At 41.8% G+C, this 20,368-nt stretch overlaps 1 protein-coding gene across 1 annotated transcript; it reads left to right on the forward strand.

Moving 5' to 3' along the window:
- The first annotated feature begins 10,554 nt into the window (after positions 1-10,554).
- Positions 10,555-19,862, forward strand: LOC147905323 (putative 26S proteasome non-ATPase regulatory subunit 3). The gene is made up of 8 exons (XM_087400449.1): positions 10,555-10,756; positions 10,852-11,042; positions 17,289-17,432; positions 17,529-17,665; positions 17,749-17,803; positions 17,927-18,037; positions 18,134-18,373; positions 19,091-19,862. Exons 1-8 carry the CDS (start codon positions 10,657-10,659, stop codon positions 19,604-19,606), a joined length of 1,494 nt encoding a protein of 497 aa, XP_087256575.1. The 5' UTR covers positions 10,555-10,656; the 3' UTR covers positions 19,607-19,862.
- Positions 19,863-20,368: the final 506 nt, after the last annotated feature.

Below are 20,368 nucleotides of genomic sequence, written 5' to 3' on the forward strand. Positions count from 1 at the left end.
TCCCCTATCTCCCTCTAATTTTTCCTAGTTCTTAACTATGTGTTACAATCTTTTCTATTTTTCTCCTTTTATTTTACCTTGTTTCTCGATTTTTCACTAATTACCCTACTCTACTTTTCACTAAATTACCCTACTCCTTTTTGTACTATGTCCTCTATTTCTCCTTTTTTCCCTTATTAATTCTTTCACCAACTTCTCCCCTATTTTCGCTATTAAACTAATTCTCCCCTATTAGTCCCAAGGCTCTCTAAAGCCCTTTTTGTCCCCTATGCTAGGCCTACCTATGACCTTTCTACACACTAGCAGCCCTTAATGCTACTCACCACCTGTGCGCTCACGTGCATCTCCTACCATCCTTCTCTCTTCAGCTTCCTCGGGCTCTTCACCTCCCCGACTTCCCCTGCCCCGACTAGCCTAGCTTTCCCTTTAAATTAAACCCTCTCCTTCCACTCACCACCTACCCACTACTCTCAGATCTCGCTGCCCATGTTCGCCTTGCCTCACTTCCGTCATTCCTCAAGCCTAGAGCCTCTACACCACCTTATACTAACTTGCCCGCTCCCCAAAGTCCCCCCAACTGTTAAGCACCCTGGCAAAACCTACTCTATCCTTCACCTCTGCCCACTCCTCTACTCACTGTGCACAAACCCTCCCCCCCACTCCTCTATTCTTTACCTCTACATCATCACCCACCCCCTAGCTGCGGCTCATGACTCGAAAGCTTTCTCAAGCCCTGTGCGAGACACACGTGCAACTTGACTCGCCACCCTTCATGACTATGGACTCACAGGTCCAGGGCCTTTTCATCTTTTTTGAAACCACCCCCCCCAAACTTTCCCTCTTATTTCAAAAACACCCCCTTAAACTTTCCCTCTTATTTCCCTCTTATCACTCTTATTTCAAACCCCCCCCCCAAACTTTCCCTCTCCCTTCTTTTATAGTTAATTTTGGCTCTTTCTTTCAAATCTTTTCCCACTTTAATTTTTTATCCAAACCCCTAATCCCAAAGTACCCTTAGTGCCTTTCTCTAACCTTTTTCTTCCCTCCTTATCCTTAAATTTTCTCTTTTTTTTGGGCATTTTTTCCACTTTATTTAATCCTAACTTTTCTTTCCTTGTTCTAAATGTCCCCCTCCCAATTTTTAAATAAAGTGTCAACCTATTTTCTTTCCCTCCCTTAATTTTTCTTCTAAAAATCCCCCTCTAATTTATTTAAATACATATCCCCTAACTTTCTCCTTATCTTTCTATTTCTTTATGCTTTAAATTGTCTCTTTTAACCTTCCTCTCCTTCCTTTCATTTCTTATCTCCTTACAAATAAACCCTCGGTCTTTCCCACCTATCACACTTTCACCTAACCCCTCCATTTCACCATCCCTCCCCTTATTTTTATCTAAAGGATCTCTATTAACACCTTTTTCCCATATCTTTATTTTTTCATAAAACTTAAATTGCTCTTCCGTCTGCGAAAATGCCTCACTAATCAATTTTGCAACTTGCTTTGTAAAGTGCGTTGTTATGTAGATATTTTTTTGTGACTCTAATAACAAGGGAGGGGTGTTTATGACACTTGCCTTCCCAACTAAGCTTTAACTAGTTCTTACCACGTTTTTCTTGTTGGATGGTGGCAGGCAGGTAGGCAGACTCCCATCTTCAATAAAAGTGATGCTGCCAATGACTTATCAAAGCTTTACTGTTCACATTTTCTCTTTTGGGAGAAATTGTTCGTCCTTTAATGATGCTACTTCATTGTTTTTGTGATGTTTATTGCAAAGTAAATCTATTAAACATTTCTCTTTCCTACTCTAAATTTATCTACTCTTCACTATGGAAGGGGGTGTTGTAAATGTCTACTACACACACATACTTTCCTTTGCAACTTTGGATGGTTGCACATAGGACCTTTAAGTCATCAAGGTCGTTTTTTGGCTTTTTGACTCCGTGATTTGACTTGGTTTTCCTCTTTACTTCCATATTGTTCACCTACCTCACTCAAGTACTTCTTCCATTTCCATTATTTTAAATTGCACTTCTCAATACTTCTTATTCTCTTCGGGTAGACAGTCGGTTATCACACTCGGTTATCACACTATGTGGTGACCTATTGTCTCACCTAGTGTGTTGTATCCTACTAGGGCAAAGGTGGGTACACACACACACACACACTCTCTCTTACTATCCCTACCTACATTGGTTTTACCACTTGCTTATTAGAGCTCCCCTTGACAACCCCCCTTAATTTCCCTAATTTATTTTCCCTTAAACTGCCTTTTTCTCCCCTACACATACACTCACACACACACTTCCTATTCATTCCCCCTTTACTTTTACCTTATTTTTTCCTTCTCCCCCCCCCCCCCCTTTTTTCTCCTAATTCTCTAATATTTCTTCTCCTTGTAGTTCCTTTTTTTGGGAAAAAAAGCCCCCTTCTTTTTTTATTTCACCTGACTTTACCTTAACTTCTTCCCTCCTCTTTTCCCTAATTTTCTCCCCCTAATTTTTCCTATTTTACTCTACTCTCCCTATCATCCTTCTCTCTTCAGCTTCCTCGGGCTCTTCACCTTCCCAACTTCCCCTACCCCGACTAGCCTAGCTTTGCCTTTAATTGAACCCTCTCCTTCCACTCACTACCTACCCAATACTCTCAGATCCCGCTTCCCCACGCTCCCTGCGCCCTGCCTCACTTCTGTCATTCCCCAAGCTCGCAGCCTCTGCACCACCTTATACTTTCTTGGCCGCTCCCCAAAGTCCCCCCCACTATCCGGCGCCCCTGCAAAACCCGCTCTATCCTTCACCTCTGCCCACTCCTCTGCTCACTGTGTGCTAACCCTCCCCCCCGCTCCTCTATTCTTTGCCTCTACATCATCACCCCATCACTCTGGCTACAGGCTGACAACTGCAAAGCTTTCTCGAGCCCTGTGGGACATAGATGCGATTTGACTCGCTGCCCTTCACGACTACGGACTTAGAGGTCTAGTGGCCTTTTCATCTTTTTTGAGACCAACCCCCCCCCCCCCAAACTTTCCCTCTTATTTCAAAAACCCCACTTAAACTTTCCCTCTTATTACTCTTATTTCAACCCCCGCCCCCCAAACTTTCCCTCTCCCTTCTTTTAGAGTCACTTTTGGCTCTTTCTTTCAAATCTTTTCCCACTTTAATTTCTTCTCCAAACCCCTTATCCCAAAGTACACTTAGCGCCTTTGTCTAACCTTTTTTCTCCCTCATTCTTAAATTTTCTCCTTTTTTTGGTCATTTTTTCCACTTTATTTAATCTTAACTTTTCTTTCCTTGTTCTAAATGGGCCCCTCCCAATTTTCAAATAAAGTGTCCACCTATTTTCTTTCGCTCCCTTAATTTTTCTTCTAAAACTCCCCCTCTAATTTTTTTAAATACCTATCCCCCAACTATCTCCTTATCTTTCTATTTCTTTATGCTTTAAATTGTCTGTTTTCAACTTCCTCCCCTTCCTTTCATTTCTTATCTCCTTACAAATAAACCCCCGGTCTTTCCCACCTGTCACACTTAACCCCTCCATTTCACTATCCCTCCCCTTATTTTTACCTAAAGGATCTCTATTAACACCTATTTCCCATATCTTTAAATTTTCATAAAACTTAAATTGCTCTTCCATCTGCGAAAATGCCTCACTAATCATTTTTACAACTTGCTTTGTAAAGTCCTTTGTTATGTGGATATTTTTCTTATGACTCCGATAACAAGGGAGGGGTGTTTATGACACCTGCCTTCCCAACTAAGCTTTAACTAGTTCTTACCACATTTTTCTTGTTGGATGGTGGTATAGGTAGGTAGACTCCCCTCTTCAATAAAAGTGATGTTGCCAACGACTTATCAAAGCTTTACTGTTCACATTTTCTCTTTGGGGAAATGATGATTTTTTTGGTGATGTTTATTGCAAAGTTTATCTATTAACCATTTCTCTTTCCTACTCCAAATTTGTCTAATCTTCACTATGGAAAGGGGTGTTGTAAATGTCTACTACACACACATGCTTTCCCCTGCAACTTTGGACAGTTGCACATAGGACCTTTAAGTCATCAAGACCGTTTTTGGGCTTTTTAACTCCCTGATCTAACTTGGTTTACCTCTTTACTTCCATACTGTTCACCTACCTCACTCAAGTACTTCTCTTTCATTTCCATTACTTTAAATTGCACTTCTCAATACTTCTTATTCTCTTTAGGTAGATAGTAGGTCATCACACTAGGTGATGACCTATCTCACCTAGTGTGTTGTATCCTACTAGGGCAAAGGTGGGTACACACACACACACACACACACACACACACATGCGCACGCACTTAGTATCCCTTCCTACATTGGTTTTACCACTTGCTCATTAGAGCTCCCCTTGACAACCCCCCCTAATTTCCCTAATTTCTTTTCCCTCAAACTCCCTTATTCTCCCCTATGAATACACTCAACACACTTCCTATTCATTCCCCCTTTACCTTCACCTTATTTTTTCCTTCTTTCCCTGCCCCCCCCTTTTTTCTCCTAATTCTCTAATATCTATTCTCCCTATAGTTCCTTTTTTTGGGAAAAAAAACCCCCTTCTTTTTTAATTTCACCTGACTTTACCTTAACTTCTTCCCCCCTCTTTTCCCTAATTTTCTCCCCCTAATTTTTTCTATTTTACTCTACTCTCCCTAATTCCCCCCAATTTTCTCCTAAAAACACCTTCCCTAAGTTTCCCCTATTCCCCCTAATTTCCTCTAATTTTCTCCCTACTTTCCCTCCTCTCCCTCTAATATTTCCTATTTCTTAACTGTGTTACAACTTTTTCTATTTTTCTCTTTTTATTTTACTTTATTTTTCTCTTTTTATCTTAATTGTGTTACAACTACCTACCCACTGCTCTCAGATCCTGCTGCCCATGCTCCCTGCGCCTTGCCTCACTTCCATCATTCCCCAAGCCCGCAGCCTCTGTACCACCTTATACTTTCTTGCCCGCTCCCCAAAGTCCCCCCACTGTTCGGCGCCTCCGCAAAACCCGCTCTATCCTTCACCTCTACCCACTCCTCTGCTCACTATGCATGCCCTCCCCCCCGCTCCTCTATTCTTTACCTCTGCATCATCACCCCAGCCCCCTGGCTACGGCTGACAACTGCAAAGCTTTCTCGAGCCCTATTCAACTTGCCACCCTTCACGACTATGGACTTGCAGGTCTAGTGGCCCGTTCATCTTTTTGGAAACCACCCCCCCCCCCCCCCAAACTTTCCCTCTTATTTTAAAAACCCCCCTTAAACTTTCCCTCTTATTACTCTTATTTCAACACCCCCCCCCCTCCCCCCCCAAACTTTCCCTCTCCTTTCTTTTATAATTAATTTTGGCTCTTTCTTTTAAATCTTTTACCACTTTAATTTTTCCTCCAAACCCCTAATTCCGAAGTACACTTAGCGCCTTTCTCTAACCTTTTTCCTCCCTCCTTATCCTTAAATTTTCTCCTTTTTTTTGGCGTTTTTCCCACTTTATTTAATCCTAACTTTTATTTCCTTGTTTTAGATGTCCCCCTCCCAATTTTTAAATAAAGTGTCCTTAACCTATTTTCTTTCCCTCCCTTAAATTTTCTTCTAAAAATCCCCCTCTAATTTATTTAAATACCTATCCCCCAACTTTCTCCTTATCTTTCTATTTCTTTATGCTTTAAATTGTCTCTTTTCAACTTCCTCCCCTTCCTTTCATTTCTTATCTCCTTACAAATAAACCCCCAGTCCTTTCCACCTATCACACTTTCACCTAACCCCTCCATTTCACTATCCCTCCCCTTATTTTTATATAAAGGATCTCTATTAACACCTTTTTCCCATATCTTTAATTTTTCATAAAGCTTAAATTGCTCTTCCGTCTGCGAAAGTGCCTCACTAATCATTTTTACAACTTGCTTTTAAAGTCCGTTGTTATCTGGATATTTCTATTATGACTCCCATAATAAGGGAGGGGTGTTTATGACACTTGCCTTCCCAACTAAGCTTTAACTAGTTCTTACTACGTTTTTCTTGTTGGATGGTGGCAGGTAGGCAGACTCCCCTCTTCCATAAAAGTGATGCTGCCAACGACTTATCAAAGCTTTACTATTCACATTTTCTCTTTTGGGAAAAATTGTTCATCCTTTAATGATGCAATTTCATTTTTTTTGTGATGTTTATTGCAAAGTTGATCTATTAAACATTTCTCTTTCCTACTCCAAATTTGTCTACTCTTCATTATGGAAAGGGGTGTTGTAAATGTCTACTACACACACACACATGCACGCGTGCACGCGCACACATCCCAATTGCACTATATAATAATTGATGAATTCCTTAATTAACTTCCAATATTTTCTTATTGGAGTGCATACCACATACATGTGGAAGTCATCTCTTTGATGCTTTATCCACCTTTGGCTAAACCTATTTGATTTTTTATTTTAGTGGGATCTTGCATTTGACTAGACTACATGATCATTGGTCATCCACCTCAATTTTTCATGCATTTAAAAAAGGAGAGCTCAAACATCCTCCCCCACCTTGCACGTCCATCCCTCTTTCTCTCCTTGGTATTGAGTTAGCTAGTCAATAGTTTATTATCTTTAGGAGAAAAAAGCAACTGCACATTGAGCGAGTCAAGCAAGAGTTTATTATCTTGGGAATAATAAGAAATAATTCCTAAGGTCCCATCAAGACTTCCAAATGCTGATAGCAATTTTTCCCTACATTGAGTCCTACCTGTGCCACCTATCAAGGTGCTCATTATTCCCTTGAGGTTTGGAGGAAGCCTTGGAGGGAAGAAAGCCCATTAGCAAGAAAATATGTATCGATGTGGATTCATTGATTGTGGGTAGTGAGATCCAACAAAGCACTTAAAGTTTGATCACTACTCATCATACTCAAGCCAGGCAGTTTTGATATCTTGTTTACTACTCATCATACTCAAGCTAATCAGTTTGGATATCTTGTTTACTAGTCCATTATACATAAGACATCATTTCCAAATGATGAAATTGTGCATTCCAACACTATAGAAATTAGATCTCCAACCATTCCATTGCATTCATATATACACGGAAGAGATATATAGAGCATACATTACTAAATCAACCTCCCATAAAAAGTCTTTCCAGGGCATCTGACACAAGCATGAAACTATAGCCTGACATTGACCATTATGTATCCCAATCTCCAGCCCAGTTTGAATCATAGAACCCACCAAGCTCGCACACCAAGCTCTCTCATAGTGCAGTAAATGATCCCACTCACAGTGCAGTAAATGATCCCATAACTATGTGTACCACCTTCAGGTGATTCTTTCTTGGCTTCAATGTGAATTGATAGAGTAACCCCACACAAAAGCTACATTCAATCGAGTATTAGCTAGATACAATAAGCTTTCAACCAAAGGCTGTATAAATCGACTAAGACGCATCCTCTTTTGCTCATTTTTGTCCTGAACTCATTGGGGCTAGTGCTTCCTTAGCAATACTTCTCTTGACAAATGAAAATATAGTCATTTTTATATTAGAGTTCTTTTCTAAGAGAGTAGTGAAGAAGTCCTAGCTCTATCATCTCAAACTTTTGCGTCAAGAGTCGTTTGACTTCCTAGATCTTCCTCCTATGATCACATGTGACAATTAAGTCATTAACATAAAGGATTATAATCATGGTCTTACCTCCTTCCAGGAAAAGTTATAGGTTGGCATCAGATGGACTACAAGATAAGCCTTTCTCAACAAAGTAGTGATCTATGATCTATCATCTAGTACCACACTCTTGGGGCCTATTTGACCCCATAAACTTACTCACAAACCATGTATACCTACTTTCCTTCATCTTGATACCAAAAACCGTCTTGTTACTCAACATAAACTTCCTCCTAAGGTTCTCCATTTGGAAAAGTCAGCCTTTGTGTCCAATTGAAAGATTGGCCCCACTTATGGTAGGCAATCAAAGCTATGTCCATATATATTGTAGTCATCCTAGATATAAGAGCGAACATCTCCCTGTAATCAACTCCCTTGGCTTATGATGAATAGCCTTTGATGACAAGTCTTAAATTGTACTTATCAAGGTCCCATCAATTTGTACTTGTTGTAATAAACCCACTTGGTTTCTACAACTTGCTCTTCTGAGGTTTATAAACTAGGTACCATGTGTGGTTCTTTGAAATGGCCTCCTTTGAAATTCCCTTTGCTTCCTCAAAGGTTTTTGGTTACACACTTTTTTCAATATGAAGCATTAGGGAATAGTTCACTATTGAAATTTTCATTTGATATCTCTGTACCTCTGAATCATTTCACGAGTGTGTGTGGCTCTAGACTACTACTCCAGGATCTTGAAGTACCATCTTGACAACTTCCTCTCCTTTTTTGGTGTTCATCTTGTTGGCTTAGGTGCCTCTAACTTTGACTCTAAATCTCGAGTCTCTAGATCCTTCATCTCCTTTTCTTGCATGTGAGGAAGCCTAGGTCTCTGAAGAGGAAGTGGAGCCTCTCATCTAGATGCTTGTGGCTTGGACTCTATCTCCTTGAAATACTACACGAGCTTCTTTGTCTCTAGGTCATATAGTAGGAAGTCTTTTGATTCCTCATTGTAACCTATAGAGATGCACCACTTGGTCCTATTGTCTAACTTTGTTCTATTTCATATGTTCACATTTACATAAGCATTAGAACCAAATACTCTCAAATGGGAAACAATGGGTCTCTTACCATAGTGCCTCATAATGCGGTTTTCCCCTCAATTGCCTCGGTCTTTGTCTTGTTTAGGATGTGAATTGCCACATGGACTACCTCACCCCAAAAGGATCAAGGAAGCTTCCTCCCCCTCAAGGTATATAGCCGCTCTCTATGGTTACTTGATTCTTTGGTTTTGTCTTGGTTAGGATGTGAACTGCCACATGAATTGCCTCACCCCAAAAGGAAGCTTCTTCCCCCTCTGCATACATAGCCCCATCTTTGTAAATAATCGATTCTTCCTTTCTGCCACCCCGTTTTGATGGGATGTGTGTGTAGTGGTCATGTATCTCTTGATCCTAGAGTAGGCATTGAAAGCCTTTAATGTGGCTCTCCCTCTTTGTTGGTTCATAATATTTTGACTTTCTTTCCCAATTCTTTCTTGACTCTGCCCTTCCATTCCTTGAACTTATTGAATGCAACCATATTGGGTTAATAAAACCTCATTGTATTTGAATGTGATGAGCACGTAGTGTCTTAGGTAACTCAAAGTTAAAGTTAGGTCAAGTTATAACCTTTGTGACGAGCAGTAGCTATCCCTTGCCTTATTAGAAAAGGCACATGGCTATCCATTACATTTGTTTGAGTGGCATTGGATCAAGGTGAACAATCCATAAGAGGCCTTGCCAGGAGGACCTACCCTTAGCCTTATGGATAAAGATAATGACCCTTTTTGCAAAGACGAGTGCATGCATGCATCTAGGAATTGGTTATGCTTGGACTATGACTTAGTTATTAAGTTTAGTCAGACAAGCATGCAAATAGAGACTTAGTTACATCTTGCCTTATACTTAGGTTTGCTTATGCCTTATTGGGTATAAGATTCACGATGTTGCCTTTGTTTAGATGAAGGGAAGGTAAACTTGTACGAGAGAAATCCTTGCATTGTAGCATGATCGAAGCCTTTTATATGTCTGAATTACTTAGTATGTATTCCCATTGACAATGAAGGAGAGCAAGTAGCTAAGGTTGGCAACAAAATGCACACACCCATTGAGATGTGATGGTAGTTATGTTAAATGCCTTTGTGGCTTGTGGCTTGTGGCTTGTTTTGTAAACTTAACTCTCCTTAATAAAACATGCAAAAAACGTAAAGATGCAATGATACATAATTTTGACAGTAAAGATCAACTCAAAACTATACAAAGTTTGAAAAGTCTTTCTTTAAAATAACTAATGTAATTTTAAGGTTATAATGGCCATTCTAGCTGTAAGATTATAATGTACCTTGTAACATGGAAATGATTAATCTAACATGAAAGTCCCTTTGTAGACTACTTATGCTAAGCTCACCAACACAACTTGATGGGTAGGTGGGAACCCTAAGACAAGCAAGTCTATACCACATGGCTTGCTCCTTCCCATAATGTGAGCCCTTTAAGCGATAGCAAGAGTCTCTCTCTCTCTCTCTCTCTCTCTCTCGCAGAGAGGGTTAAATAAGGAGGAACATAGGAGTTAATATGCAAGGCCAACTTAATGAGATGCCCACTCCTTTTAGACGTTACTACTAGTAATGCAACGCTGAGCCTAGCAAGGTTGAACTTTTAGGGTTCCAGGTTTTTGTGTCGGTAGGAGGTTTCAGATAAGAGGCCGAGGCATACACCAATCACACACTCTAAAGGTGAGAAGAATGACTCTGCTAGATTGTCGACCAAGGGTGGGAGCTGAGAAGCGCAGCGTCCTGGGAATCAATGGAAGGAGATGCGTTGGTAGAGCTGAGGTGTTAGGCAAGGGATCTTGGGAAGAGTACTTAGCGTGAGAGAGAGATTTTCTTTCATGTGTCTTTGCTTGGGACTATTAATCTTCTCTTTTCCAAACAAAGGAACACTGTAAATAAAAGCAAAAGGAGAGTTCTTCTACCTCATTTAGACAAAGCCTTTTTTTTCTTGGTTCTCAGCAGCTCCCTCCTCCTCCCCGGAGCTTCCATGGCCGTCATCACCACAGAGGATGTTGTCATGAAGGACTCCACAGCTCCCCCAGATCTGCCAGAGCCCTCCCCTCCCCCTCCTCCCCCTCTTCTTCAGCGTAATATTCTCTTTCGCTTTGCCCTTTGATCGCTGCTTCCTCGGTCTTTTGAACAGCTCCCCTCATTCCCTCCGTTTTGGCTTTTTGCTTCTCAGACTTGAAGAGCGTCGCTTCCCTTGTCGAACGCGGAGTTGCCACCAAGGAGATGCGGCTCATCGGCCGCGCTCTGCGTCAAATGTTTTCTTTGAGGCGACGGCTCAAAGGTTCCATCGTCGCTGCGTTTCTCAAACATGTGCTTCCTGTCGGGTCGGATACGTTGTCACGGTTGTTGCCCTATGTGATGAAGGTTGGAAATTATATCCTGGCCATATGATGCTAAGCTTGCTATCGCACAAAAAAGGTTTACATTCTTTTGCTGGAATTTGACGCCTGTGAACGAACAGTGAGTGTTAAAGGGCTACAATTAGGTCTTGCCCTGCAATCTTTAAAAGAGCGTGATCTTGTTCAATTAGCTTTCTAGGTCAACCCACCAGTCAAACTGGATCGATGATCGTCAGTACTACAAGAAGCCTGCAGTGTTTCTTCTGCCGGTTCTGAGAAGACGTATATAACCGGGTAGGTCCACCGCCTTCAGTAGAATGCCAAATGACAAATTTTAATGCAGAGAGAATACGGTGTCTCCAAAATGTAGGTATCTACATGAACGCTAGGTGGGGAAGGATACAACAAAGCCTGGCTTTTCAGGGGATCGTTACTTTCATTAAATGTATAAGTTTTTAGGCAAGCGCGGGTTTTTTCTTGAACAGAATCGTATCCTTTGTGTCAGGGCTAACGAGTTATTGCAAAGAGCTATGAATCGATTCTTGAGGAACATGCTAACTGGAAGAGAGACGGGTTTTATTGCACTGTGGAATAGTGGTTCTATTGGATGATGCGGACACTTTCTTTAGGTGCATTGATTGGAACTTTGGAGGCCACCGGATGTTTTCTCCATGCAAGATGAAGGTTTCTGTATACTGCAGAGTGCACCAGAAATTATTATTCATCCCATCAATCTATGCCCGCGAGAGTTCATATTGTAATTTGCGCAGTCTGCTGTGGGGCTTTATGCTCTGAGATAAGTATAGTCTAATGTATCTCTAAGTCTTTCAACGCTCAGGGTTACCTTCTTTTACCTGGTTCAGTGAAGACGTTTCAAAAAAGTTGGATTTTCAGTATCCATTGTGGTGAACTGGCTAGCTGCTAATCTTGTTTGTCATTTTGATTTTGCTGTCACACTCAGGGTGCTTCAGTTTTGTCCTCTTCAGTTTCAAAGCCCTTGTAGCTTACATATTTCTGGCTCCTTAGCCTCATTGGTGACCTTAGCAATGGGAAGGGTAGGACTGTTGTGGAAATGGCAAGTTTTGACTGAGAGTTGTCAGATAAGCTTGGTAAGCATTAGCTAGGATGATGGACATGGAAGCTAGTTATACAAAGATCTTCGTCCTCATCTATCCTATCTACTTCCCCTCCTTGCTGCCTGTTGCCTACTCTCTCTCTCTCTCTCTCTCTCTCTCTCTCTCTCTCTCTCTCTCTCTCTCTCTCTCTCCCCCCTCCCCTTCTGCGCCCTTCTTCCTCTCTCTCCCTCCCTTATGCTATTCTATCCCTCTTTCACTTGTTTTGATATTTTTAGGGCATAGTCCGTCTCTTCAAATTGCCTTTCTAGAGAACCTTGAACAAATAGCAATGCCAAGGTGTTTGTCCCGCGATTGGATTTACCTCATCCCCGAGGGCAAAGACCAACAACATATTCAATAGTGGCAAATACCAAACCAAATCTTAGCTAAGATCTTGAGCCCTCGCCTTTGCCCTCTCCTCCAAACTTAATAGGCAAACAAGTCTGCTTAAGAAACACTATAACATGGATGTCATCTTCACATGTTTAGAGATCACATATTCAACACACCATCAATCCAAGTATCCCATGGCTTTTGACTTCAGGAAGACTTATAGTGGACTTCTCACTAGGGACGCTTTCTCGGACTCTAGATCACTTCGGCAAGGCTGCCCCTTTACCATATTTTCATTCCTTTTTACAACAAAACCCATGGATACTTACTACACTCACAAGACTATCCTAGTGATTATGAGGGCTTGGGACTCCTATGTTGTTAAGAGTAAGATATTTGCATTCAGGGTTTGGCCTTGTGTTTAAATGACAATATTCCCTATTTGAGGGGGTTACGTCCTCGGATGAGAAATTCTAGCACATTCTCAGTCAGATTCTAGATAGACCTAAAGGGATACCTTAGAGTGTGGACTCCCACAGTTAGAAGAGGGGCACATTCAGCATGGGACGTGTAAGGTGGTAGCTAGCTATCTCCAAAGACTTCCCCAAAGTGTGAGACAAGAAAAGATGCCCATACCCATTGGGAGGCAAATCGATGCAGCTACTTCCTTGCAGGTGTATAATTGCTCCAATAATGGTATCTGAGCAAAAAATTGGGGGCTCCCAAAAAATAACCATGCAAGTAAAGAAAAACACTTTGCATCGGCATTCATCATTGACAATGATGCACATTGATTGTTTTCAGCTCACAAAGTGATGAAACCCACAAGGACTTTTGACACCAACAAGATTACTCTTGACTAAAGCAATCACTCAATAGCATGATCAAGCACTTCAACAATGGATACATACCTTTGTAAGACTACAATATATGCAGTCATATAAATTCAGATTTTCGTTAATCTAAAGTCCAAAATTCTACAATGAAAATGAAAACGAAAGTGAAAGAAACAAAAAATGAGCTAACACAAAAAATTTGTAAAACAAAAGGTGCCAGGCATAGCTAGTAAGCAAAAGCAACTTGCTTGAAGATCTATTGGGAGCAAATTTCAACAGGGCTCCAATCACGATTAAACATGTAGATATGCATTTCAACATCACATCCTTCAACTTTTAGAGTGTAGCTTCCATAGGGCGTAGAAAGGTTCTCTATCTCCTTTTGTCTATGTACAATGATGTAAGGCCTGAACGGTTGTTCAAAGTTTGAAATTGTCAAGGCATAAGTTTATGCAAGTTGATGAGAATCTATCAATGAAAATTCTATCTTAAGGAAATCTCACTACAAAACTTGGTTTTCCATCACCAAAAAACTATTTTTGGAGCTGTGAATATGTAGAGAACATGCCTTGTATTTATGGTGAAAAGCCCATTTCTCAAAATCACTTGTGTTCTGTAGGAAAAGGGGGGTAGGGGCAGATTTAGAGGAAGGGGGATAGAATAGCATAAGCTAGGGAGAGAGAGGAAGAAGGGAGTAGAAGGGGAGGAGAGAGAGAGAGAGAGAGAGAGAGAGAGAGAGAGAGAGAGAGAGAGAGTAGGTAGCAGGAAGGAGGGGAAGTAGATAGGATTAGATGTCACATCAAAAAGTATCCTTGTATATGAGAGGATGGTACTTATATAGTACCACCTTAGCCCTTTCGACCCTTTGCAAACACCCTGCTCCATGGCTGTTACCAAGTCCATGTCAAAATACTAATTATCGAACCGCCACTAACTTGACCCACTTTTGGGCTGCATTACAACCATCCCTCCTTTAAAGTAATAATTTTGTCCTCAAAATTGCAGGTGATGGGCCCCCTGCTGTAAAGAGGACATACGTCGTCATGCATACCACCAGGGTCAAAAGGAAATGTAATATATGCTTGTGCCTTGGGTGTTTTGGCACCTCCGGGGTCATGTGGGTGGTAATCCCTCTTGCCACGATCATTATCATGAAACTCCATAATCACATGAGTTCCGGCTCAATGGCAGCGTAAGCAATCCGATGACTGCCTGCTGCTTGGCTCGCTTGAAGCCTTAATACCTACTAGGTTGATGCTCGGTTCGGTATTTGGTCAGGGGTGCCCATCGTTCACTTCCGTGCATGTCTATCATGAGCAGGACGAGAATACCCAGTTGCCCTTCCGATCTGTCTGCTGAAATATTTGACTAGCTGCTGTGGCTGACATTGGTGCTGCTATCTGCTGGAATACAGAAATGAAGGTGAAAGGGAAACGGGGAGAGCACCAGTGCCAGAGTCGAGGCTCTTTGTCTTGCGTGCAGGTCGCTGGGCTGTCTTGCAAATAATTGTTGTCTGCTTGCTCTGGTCCTCTGCGTGAAAGATTGTGTTGGTGTTGGCTATGGCAATGCCCTACGTTGTGGAAGGGCCCAGGATGAAGGTGAAATGGGGAAGCTATGGTGCCACTCTGATACGGAGGCTTGCACGCTGTGTACAGATTGCCTATCTCATGTGTACGCTGTTGGTGTACAGTTCACCATAGTACGGACAGCAGGGTATGGTCCTCGTACAGATTAAGTCGAGAGGCTGTATGGAAGGCTAACGGCCTATGCATGGGATACTGTATGGGGACCAGTGTACGGAAACTGACAGGCCCTTGAATGATTGAGTGTGTACGATTATGCCCGAATAGTCGCAATTAATGATGATTTCGCAAGGAACTGGTTAAGCATTTATTTGCTCTTGTTGTGTAGAAGAACTTCCAGATGGAAGCCTGTCTCTGTCAAGTGTCCTTGGTTATGGACCTTGTTTATGCTTTCTCCCCTTTGCTCTAGAGTATGTGAATGGCTAAGTGGACACTTGGGTCAGCTATGGAGGTTTTGTGACCACGCATTGGTTACTAGCAACAAACCTAGGCTGAGAGTAAGCCTTTTGGAGCTGAAGTGGATGCTTTTTTGCTCTGCTTGATGGAGGACAATTTCAGTAGTGGTTATTCTATGGTTTGCCCAAGAGACAGTGTATATACAGGAAGTGGTTGCTAGGCAGAGGGCATCTTTGGTACAGCCTCGTTGCTGAGTAGGCAAGGGTCGGGAATCCATGCTTGGAATGGGAAGTATCCCTGGAACCCCGAGAGGGATGGTATAGGTGTGACTACCATAGTGTTTGTTGTGTTGTGATGCCAGTTCTCTTATGGGAAACAAGTTGATGTATCAGGATATGTGCGACCCATAGGGTGAGAGACTATTGGTCATGGCAATCTTGGTCAGTGGAGAAAGCTCTTGTATGCTTTCTTTCTCTGCTTTGAGCAGATGGATGACTAATGGGGCACTAGGGACAGCTGTGGGGAACTGAGTGGCTGAGTGGGCTGCTAGTAACAGTTCCAGGATGAGTGCAGTCAATCTGGAATAGAGATGGATGCTTATTGCTAGGTTTAGTGAGAGCGGTGAACAGTAAAGGCTATGCAGGGTATGCAGATGCCCACTGGGATGTGGAATGCCCCAGTTGTAGGAAGGAATGTATCCTTTATGTAGCCTGGAATTCTAGGCCTCTCACTTAATTAAAGAAATACCGAAAGGGGCGTGCCTTTGTCTTGGTGTAGGGGCACTCTAGCTCCCAATCTGCCAGCTATACTTTTGCTGAATTGTTAATGTAACAGTGTTGACTAGTTACTTTTTAGTTTTACTGCCCTTTAAATTATTGAAGCCGGTTTCAGCGGCAGCCTTTGTTGGCACTAACCTTAGGTGTGGCCATGCCCTCTTTTAAGTCCATTTGCTTCTATGGATTCTCTCTCCAAGTCCCTTGGTCCATTTAAGGATAACCCCAAAGATTTTATAGCTTAATAAGCACTGGGTTTATCCAAGAGCTTCTGAAAACTTTCCAAACCGAGTTGGCAGCTTATTCTTGGATACTGATGAGAACATAATGGTAGCTTTGCTTACCAAGCTCTACCTTTTGCTCTTCCTTTGGCTCTTTTTCTCTCTCCTTTGTTCTTGTGCTCATTTTACAAAAAATTAATTTGTAAGGTTGGATGTATTTTAGTCGTATGAAGGTTTACATATCACCTAAGGACTTGTCTTAGACCTCCTAGGCTAAAATTTAGCTTCAGAATGTGATGCCCTTGCTAACGGCATACTTCCATTATGGTTGACATAATAAGCAGTCAATGGGTTCCGGGGGGGGGGGGGGGGGGGGGTTGTGTTCTGGACAAAACTCTAGACTTTCTGGGGTGGCTTTGGGGAGCTGGAGGAGGGGGAGATGCAGGTTGGAGCAAGAATTTAAGGGCATCTGTGGCTGGCGAAGGCTCTGCAATCAGGACCAAAGTTGATGGAGCCTCAATGTATCTAGGTTTCTCTGCACTCTGCAATGGGCATCTATGGCAAGTGGCCATACTTAGAGATCAGGCCTGGTAATCCAGTTGCATCCATCCTCTGTTGGGACTTGGTTCTGCTTAATGTCTCCAAGATGGGCTGATGGGAGGTTGTTCGGGTTCTCCAGAAGGAGCAGGAGAGGAGGGAATAGAAGTGGAGTGTTGGAGAGGAGGGCAAGGCTGGCGAGGGTTAAGGGATTGGGGAAGAGAGGTAGTGAGAAGGGGACTCAAGAGCTGAAGCCATCAGCAATATTTCCACCTGAGAATCTCTCTCTCTCTCTCTCTCTCTCATACATCCTTGTCTCATGAAAGTTAAACGTACACTTGCAAATGTCGTCTCTGTTTAGAATATAGTCCTTTTGCACTTCTCAGCTGCTGTATTCAGGTAAGTTTAATGTTGAAGAGGCCTATGGGTTTGGAAGGAAGTGTCTGCAGCAGCTTGACTTAAGCCTTTATTGTGCAGGATGATGAAAAAGATATGGAAACTGACAGTCCAGCAACAGCTTTTCCAGCTACCTCATACAAGCATTCTTCGCTTCCTGAACTAGAAGTATTAAGTTACCTGCTAGTACTAGTCTTCTTAATTGATCAGAAGCAGTACAAAGAAGTAAGTTTTATTTTTTGTCGGTGCGTTAAATTTTTTAAGGCTTAGAAAATGGAGACTTTTATTGGGGCATCTGACATGGTTTTTTCATTGAGGCAGGCCAAAACGTGCTCTTCTGCTGCAATGAACCGGTTAAAGAGCCTTAATCGTAGGACAGTTGACGTCATTGCTGCAAGGCTGTACTTCTATTACTCTTATAGCTATGAGTTGACTAACTCTCTTGTTGAGATAAGGGGGTAAGAATCTTCTTTCATAACGCCTCGAAACAGTATCACTGACTGAGGGTAACTTTTCTAAATTATCTCCTTGGTGTCTTCAGCACCTTGCTTGCACTACATCGGACTGCTACCTTGCGTCGTGATGAGCTGGGCCAGGTATGAAAACTAATCGACATACTTGTGTCCTTAGCTTATTTAAATTGTGATAGGGTTAACTTCCGCTTGGTTTATTTATCAAAAGGAGCTTGACAGAGTTGGGACTTTTTTTTCTGTGCACAGGAAACTCTGCTAAATCTTTTGCTGAGAAACTACTTGCAGTATAACCTGTATGACCAGGCAGAAAAGCTGCGTTCCAAGACACAGCGACTAGAGTCTCATTCTAATCAGCAGGTCTCTAATTTGGAGCATCTAAACATTCTCTGCTTTGTCTACTTTTATTCGTGAGACACGTCTTGCATATATCTTAGTTAAAGGTGTATTTTACAGCTCTGTCGTTACCTGTATTACTTGGGAAGAATTCGCACCATACAGCTTGAATACACAGATGCCAAGGAAAGCCTCCTACAAGCGGCTCGTAAAGCTCCTGTGAAGGCAAGAGGTTTTCGCATCCAATGCAATAAATGGGCTGCCATTGTGCGCCTTCTGTTGGGAGAGATTCCTGAACGGACAACATTTATGCAGCCTGGCATGAAGAAAGCTCTTAAGCCATACTTCGAGCTAACAAATGTAAGTTTTAAATGTGTTAGTGATACATGGTAAGGTCATACACACAGGCATGCAGATCGATCTATCTATCTACGCGTGAGTGCACGTGCGACTCTCTGTCTGTCTCTGTCTCTCACTCTCCCCCCCCCCCCCCCAAATACACGCACAGACACATGCATGCACATACCTACCTATCTACATACATATATAGATACATACATACCTGTCTATCTATTACTTATCTATCTTAAGTACGTATGTATGTGTACATATATATTAGTATGTACATATGGATGCAGGCATGTACGCACATACCTATGAACATATCTACCTAATCTACCTACATAGATACAATTGTACATACTTATACACATGTGCACACATGTATAGATAGATACATACAAACATACATATATTATGTATGTGTGTAGGTGTAGGTGTAGGTATGTATGTGTATCTCTGTGGGGCGATGTATTCAGGCGACAGGAATGGATGCATCTAGGTAGATGGGAATGGATGCATGCTTGTGCGCCTGTGTGACGACAACATATGCGTTTATTGGACAAATGAGAAAAGGATGTTGTGCGCTTCTTTTTTTCTGTTAAGATACTTGATTTGGTTGGTTTGCTGCGTGAACCATCTGTATACATGAGGGTATAAAAATCATTAAAAAAAAAATCTCCACTTTTGGGAATATTGTTTTACCTTTTGAGCAAACAATTGATTTTATATATGCAGGCTGTCCGCATTGGAGATCTTGAACTCTTCCGCACGGTTGCGGATAAAAATTCCAGCACATTTCATGCTGACCGGACTCACAATTTGATTGTACGCTTGCGGCACAATGTGATCAGAACTGGCCTGAGAAATATCAGCATCTCCTATTCATGCATTTCTCTTGCTGATGTGGCAGCCAAGCTCAGGTTAAATTCTGCAACGGCAGTAGCAGACGCCGAAAGCATTGTGGCCAAGGCCATACGAGATGGTGGAATAGAAGCTTGTATAGATCATGCAAACGGATGGATGCAATCTAAAGAGACTGGTGATATCTACTCATCCAATGAGCCTCAGCTTGCATTTCACACTCGGATTGCATTCTGTCTCAACACTCACAATGAAGCGGTCAGAGCTCTTCGTTTTCCACCAAATGCTCACAAGAAGGAGCTTGAAAGTGCAGAAAAGCGGCGTGAGCGGCAGCAACAGGAACAGGAACTAGCAAAGCATATTGCAGAGGAAGACGAGGGTGATTTTTAGTAGCCAAAATAAATGTCATTTCCTGGATAGTTGGCCAATTTTCTGGTATGCTTTTTCATGAGGAAATTCAGCGGGATTCTTTCATCAGGTCTCAAGATGTTTTAGCTTTCAGCTACCCACTTCTGTCTGGAGGATGTTATTGCTGAAAAATGTATCTTGTCATAGAGATGCCTTTGATATGCGGTTTCTTGTTCTTAAGGCCACTTTCATAAATGAAATAATGCTGTTCCTGCTAGAAATTGGACACACTCACATCTGCCTTCTACAGAATGTTTGTGAAAATCATTTCGAATTTTGTACCCACGCCACATGCATGCCTGAAATTAAAAAGATCTTGGAATCATTTTATCTGTCTTATTGTTTCCTCAACTAATATTTGCAGGTGACTGAATTTGAACTTTACTTCTGAATCTTAAATGTATTGGTAGAGGTGCTGTCTATGAATTGAGTCTTTGCCTTTCTTAAGGTCACCTGTTTTTGTGAATGAAAAGCTGAAAACTTAACAGAAATTGATGGAGATTTCTGTGATGTGCTATTCCTGATGAAGTTTGGATATTATTTGTTCTGTCCTATACCTGGAGATTCTGAACAAAGGCAGAAACTGTGGAGTCTTTTAATTTCGAGGAGCCCAGATTTATCACTTGGACGTGCATATGCAGTTGTGCAACTGAATATGAACAAATGTTCAATGAGTTCTGTAATACAGAATTTGTCTTGCACATTTTGCCTGTGTTAGTAATCCATGTAAAACAGGCAAAATTT

Source organism: Dipteris shenzhenensis, chromosome 1, assembly GCF_047967505.1.
Source record: "Dipteris shenzhenensis isolate YYH24624 ecotype China chromosome 1, Dip_SZ_1.0, whole genome shotgun sequence".
Lineage (NCBI taxonomy): Eukaryota > Viridiplantae > Streptophyta > Polypodiopsida > Gleicheniales > Dipteridaceae > Dipteris > Dipteris shenzhenensis.

Excerpts from the sequence above, each read along its gene's own strand:
- LOC147905323 (XM_087400449.1), top strand. The coding sequence starts at position 10,657 with ATGGCCGTCATCACCACAGAGGATGTTGTCATGAAGGACTCCACAGCT. Across the intron at positions 10,757-10,851 it reads TCCTCCCCCTCTTCTTCAGC|ACTTGAAGAGCGTCGCTTCC; the intron begins GTAATATTCTCT and ends TTTGCTTCTCAG. Across the intron at positions 17,804-17,926 it reads GTCGTGATGAGCTGGGCCAG|GAAACTCTGCTAAATCTTTT; the intron begins GTATGAAAACTA and ends TTCTGTGCACAG.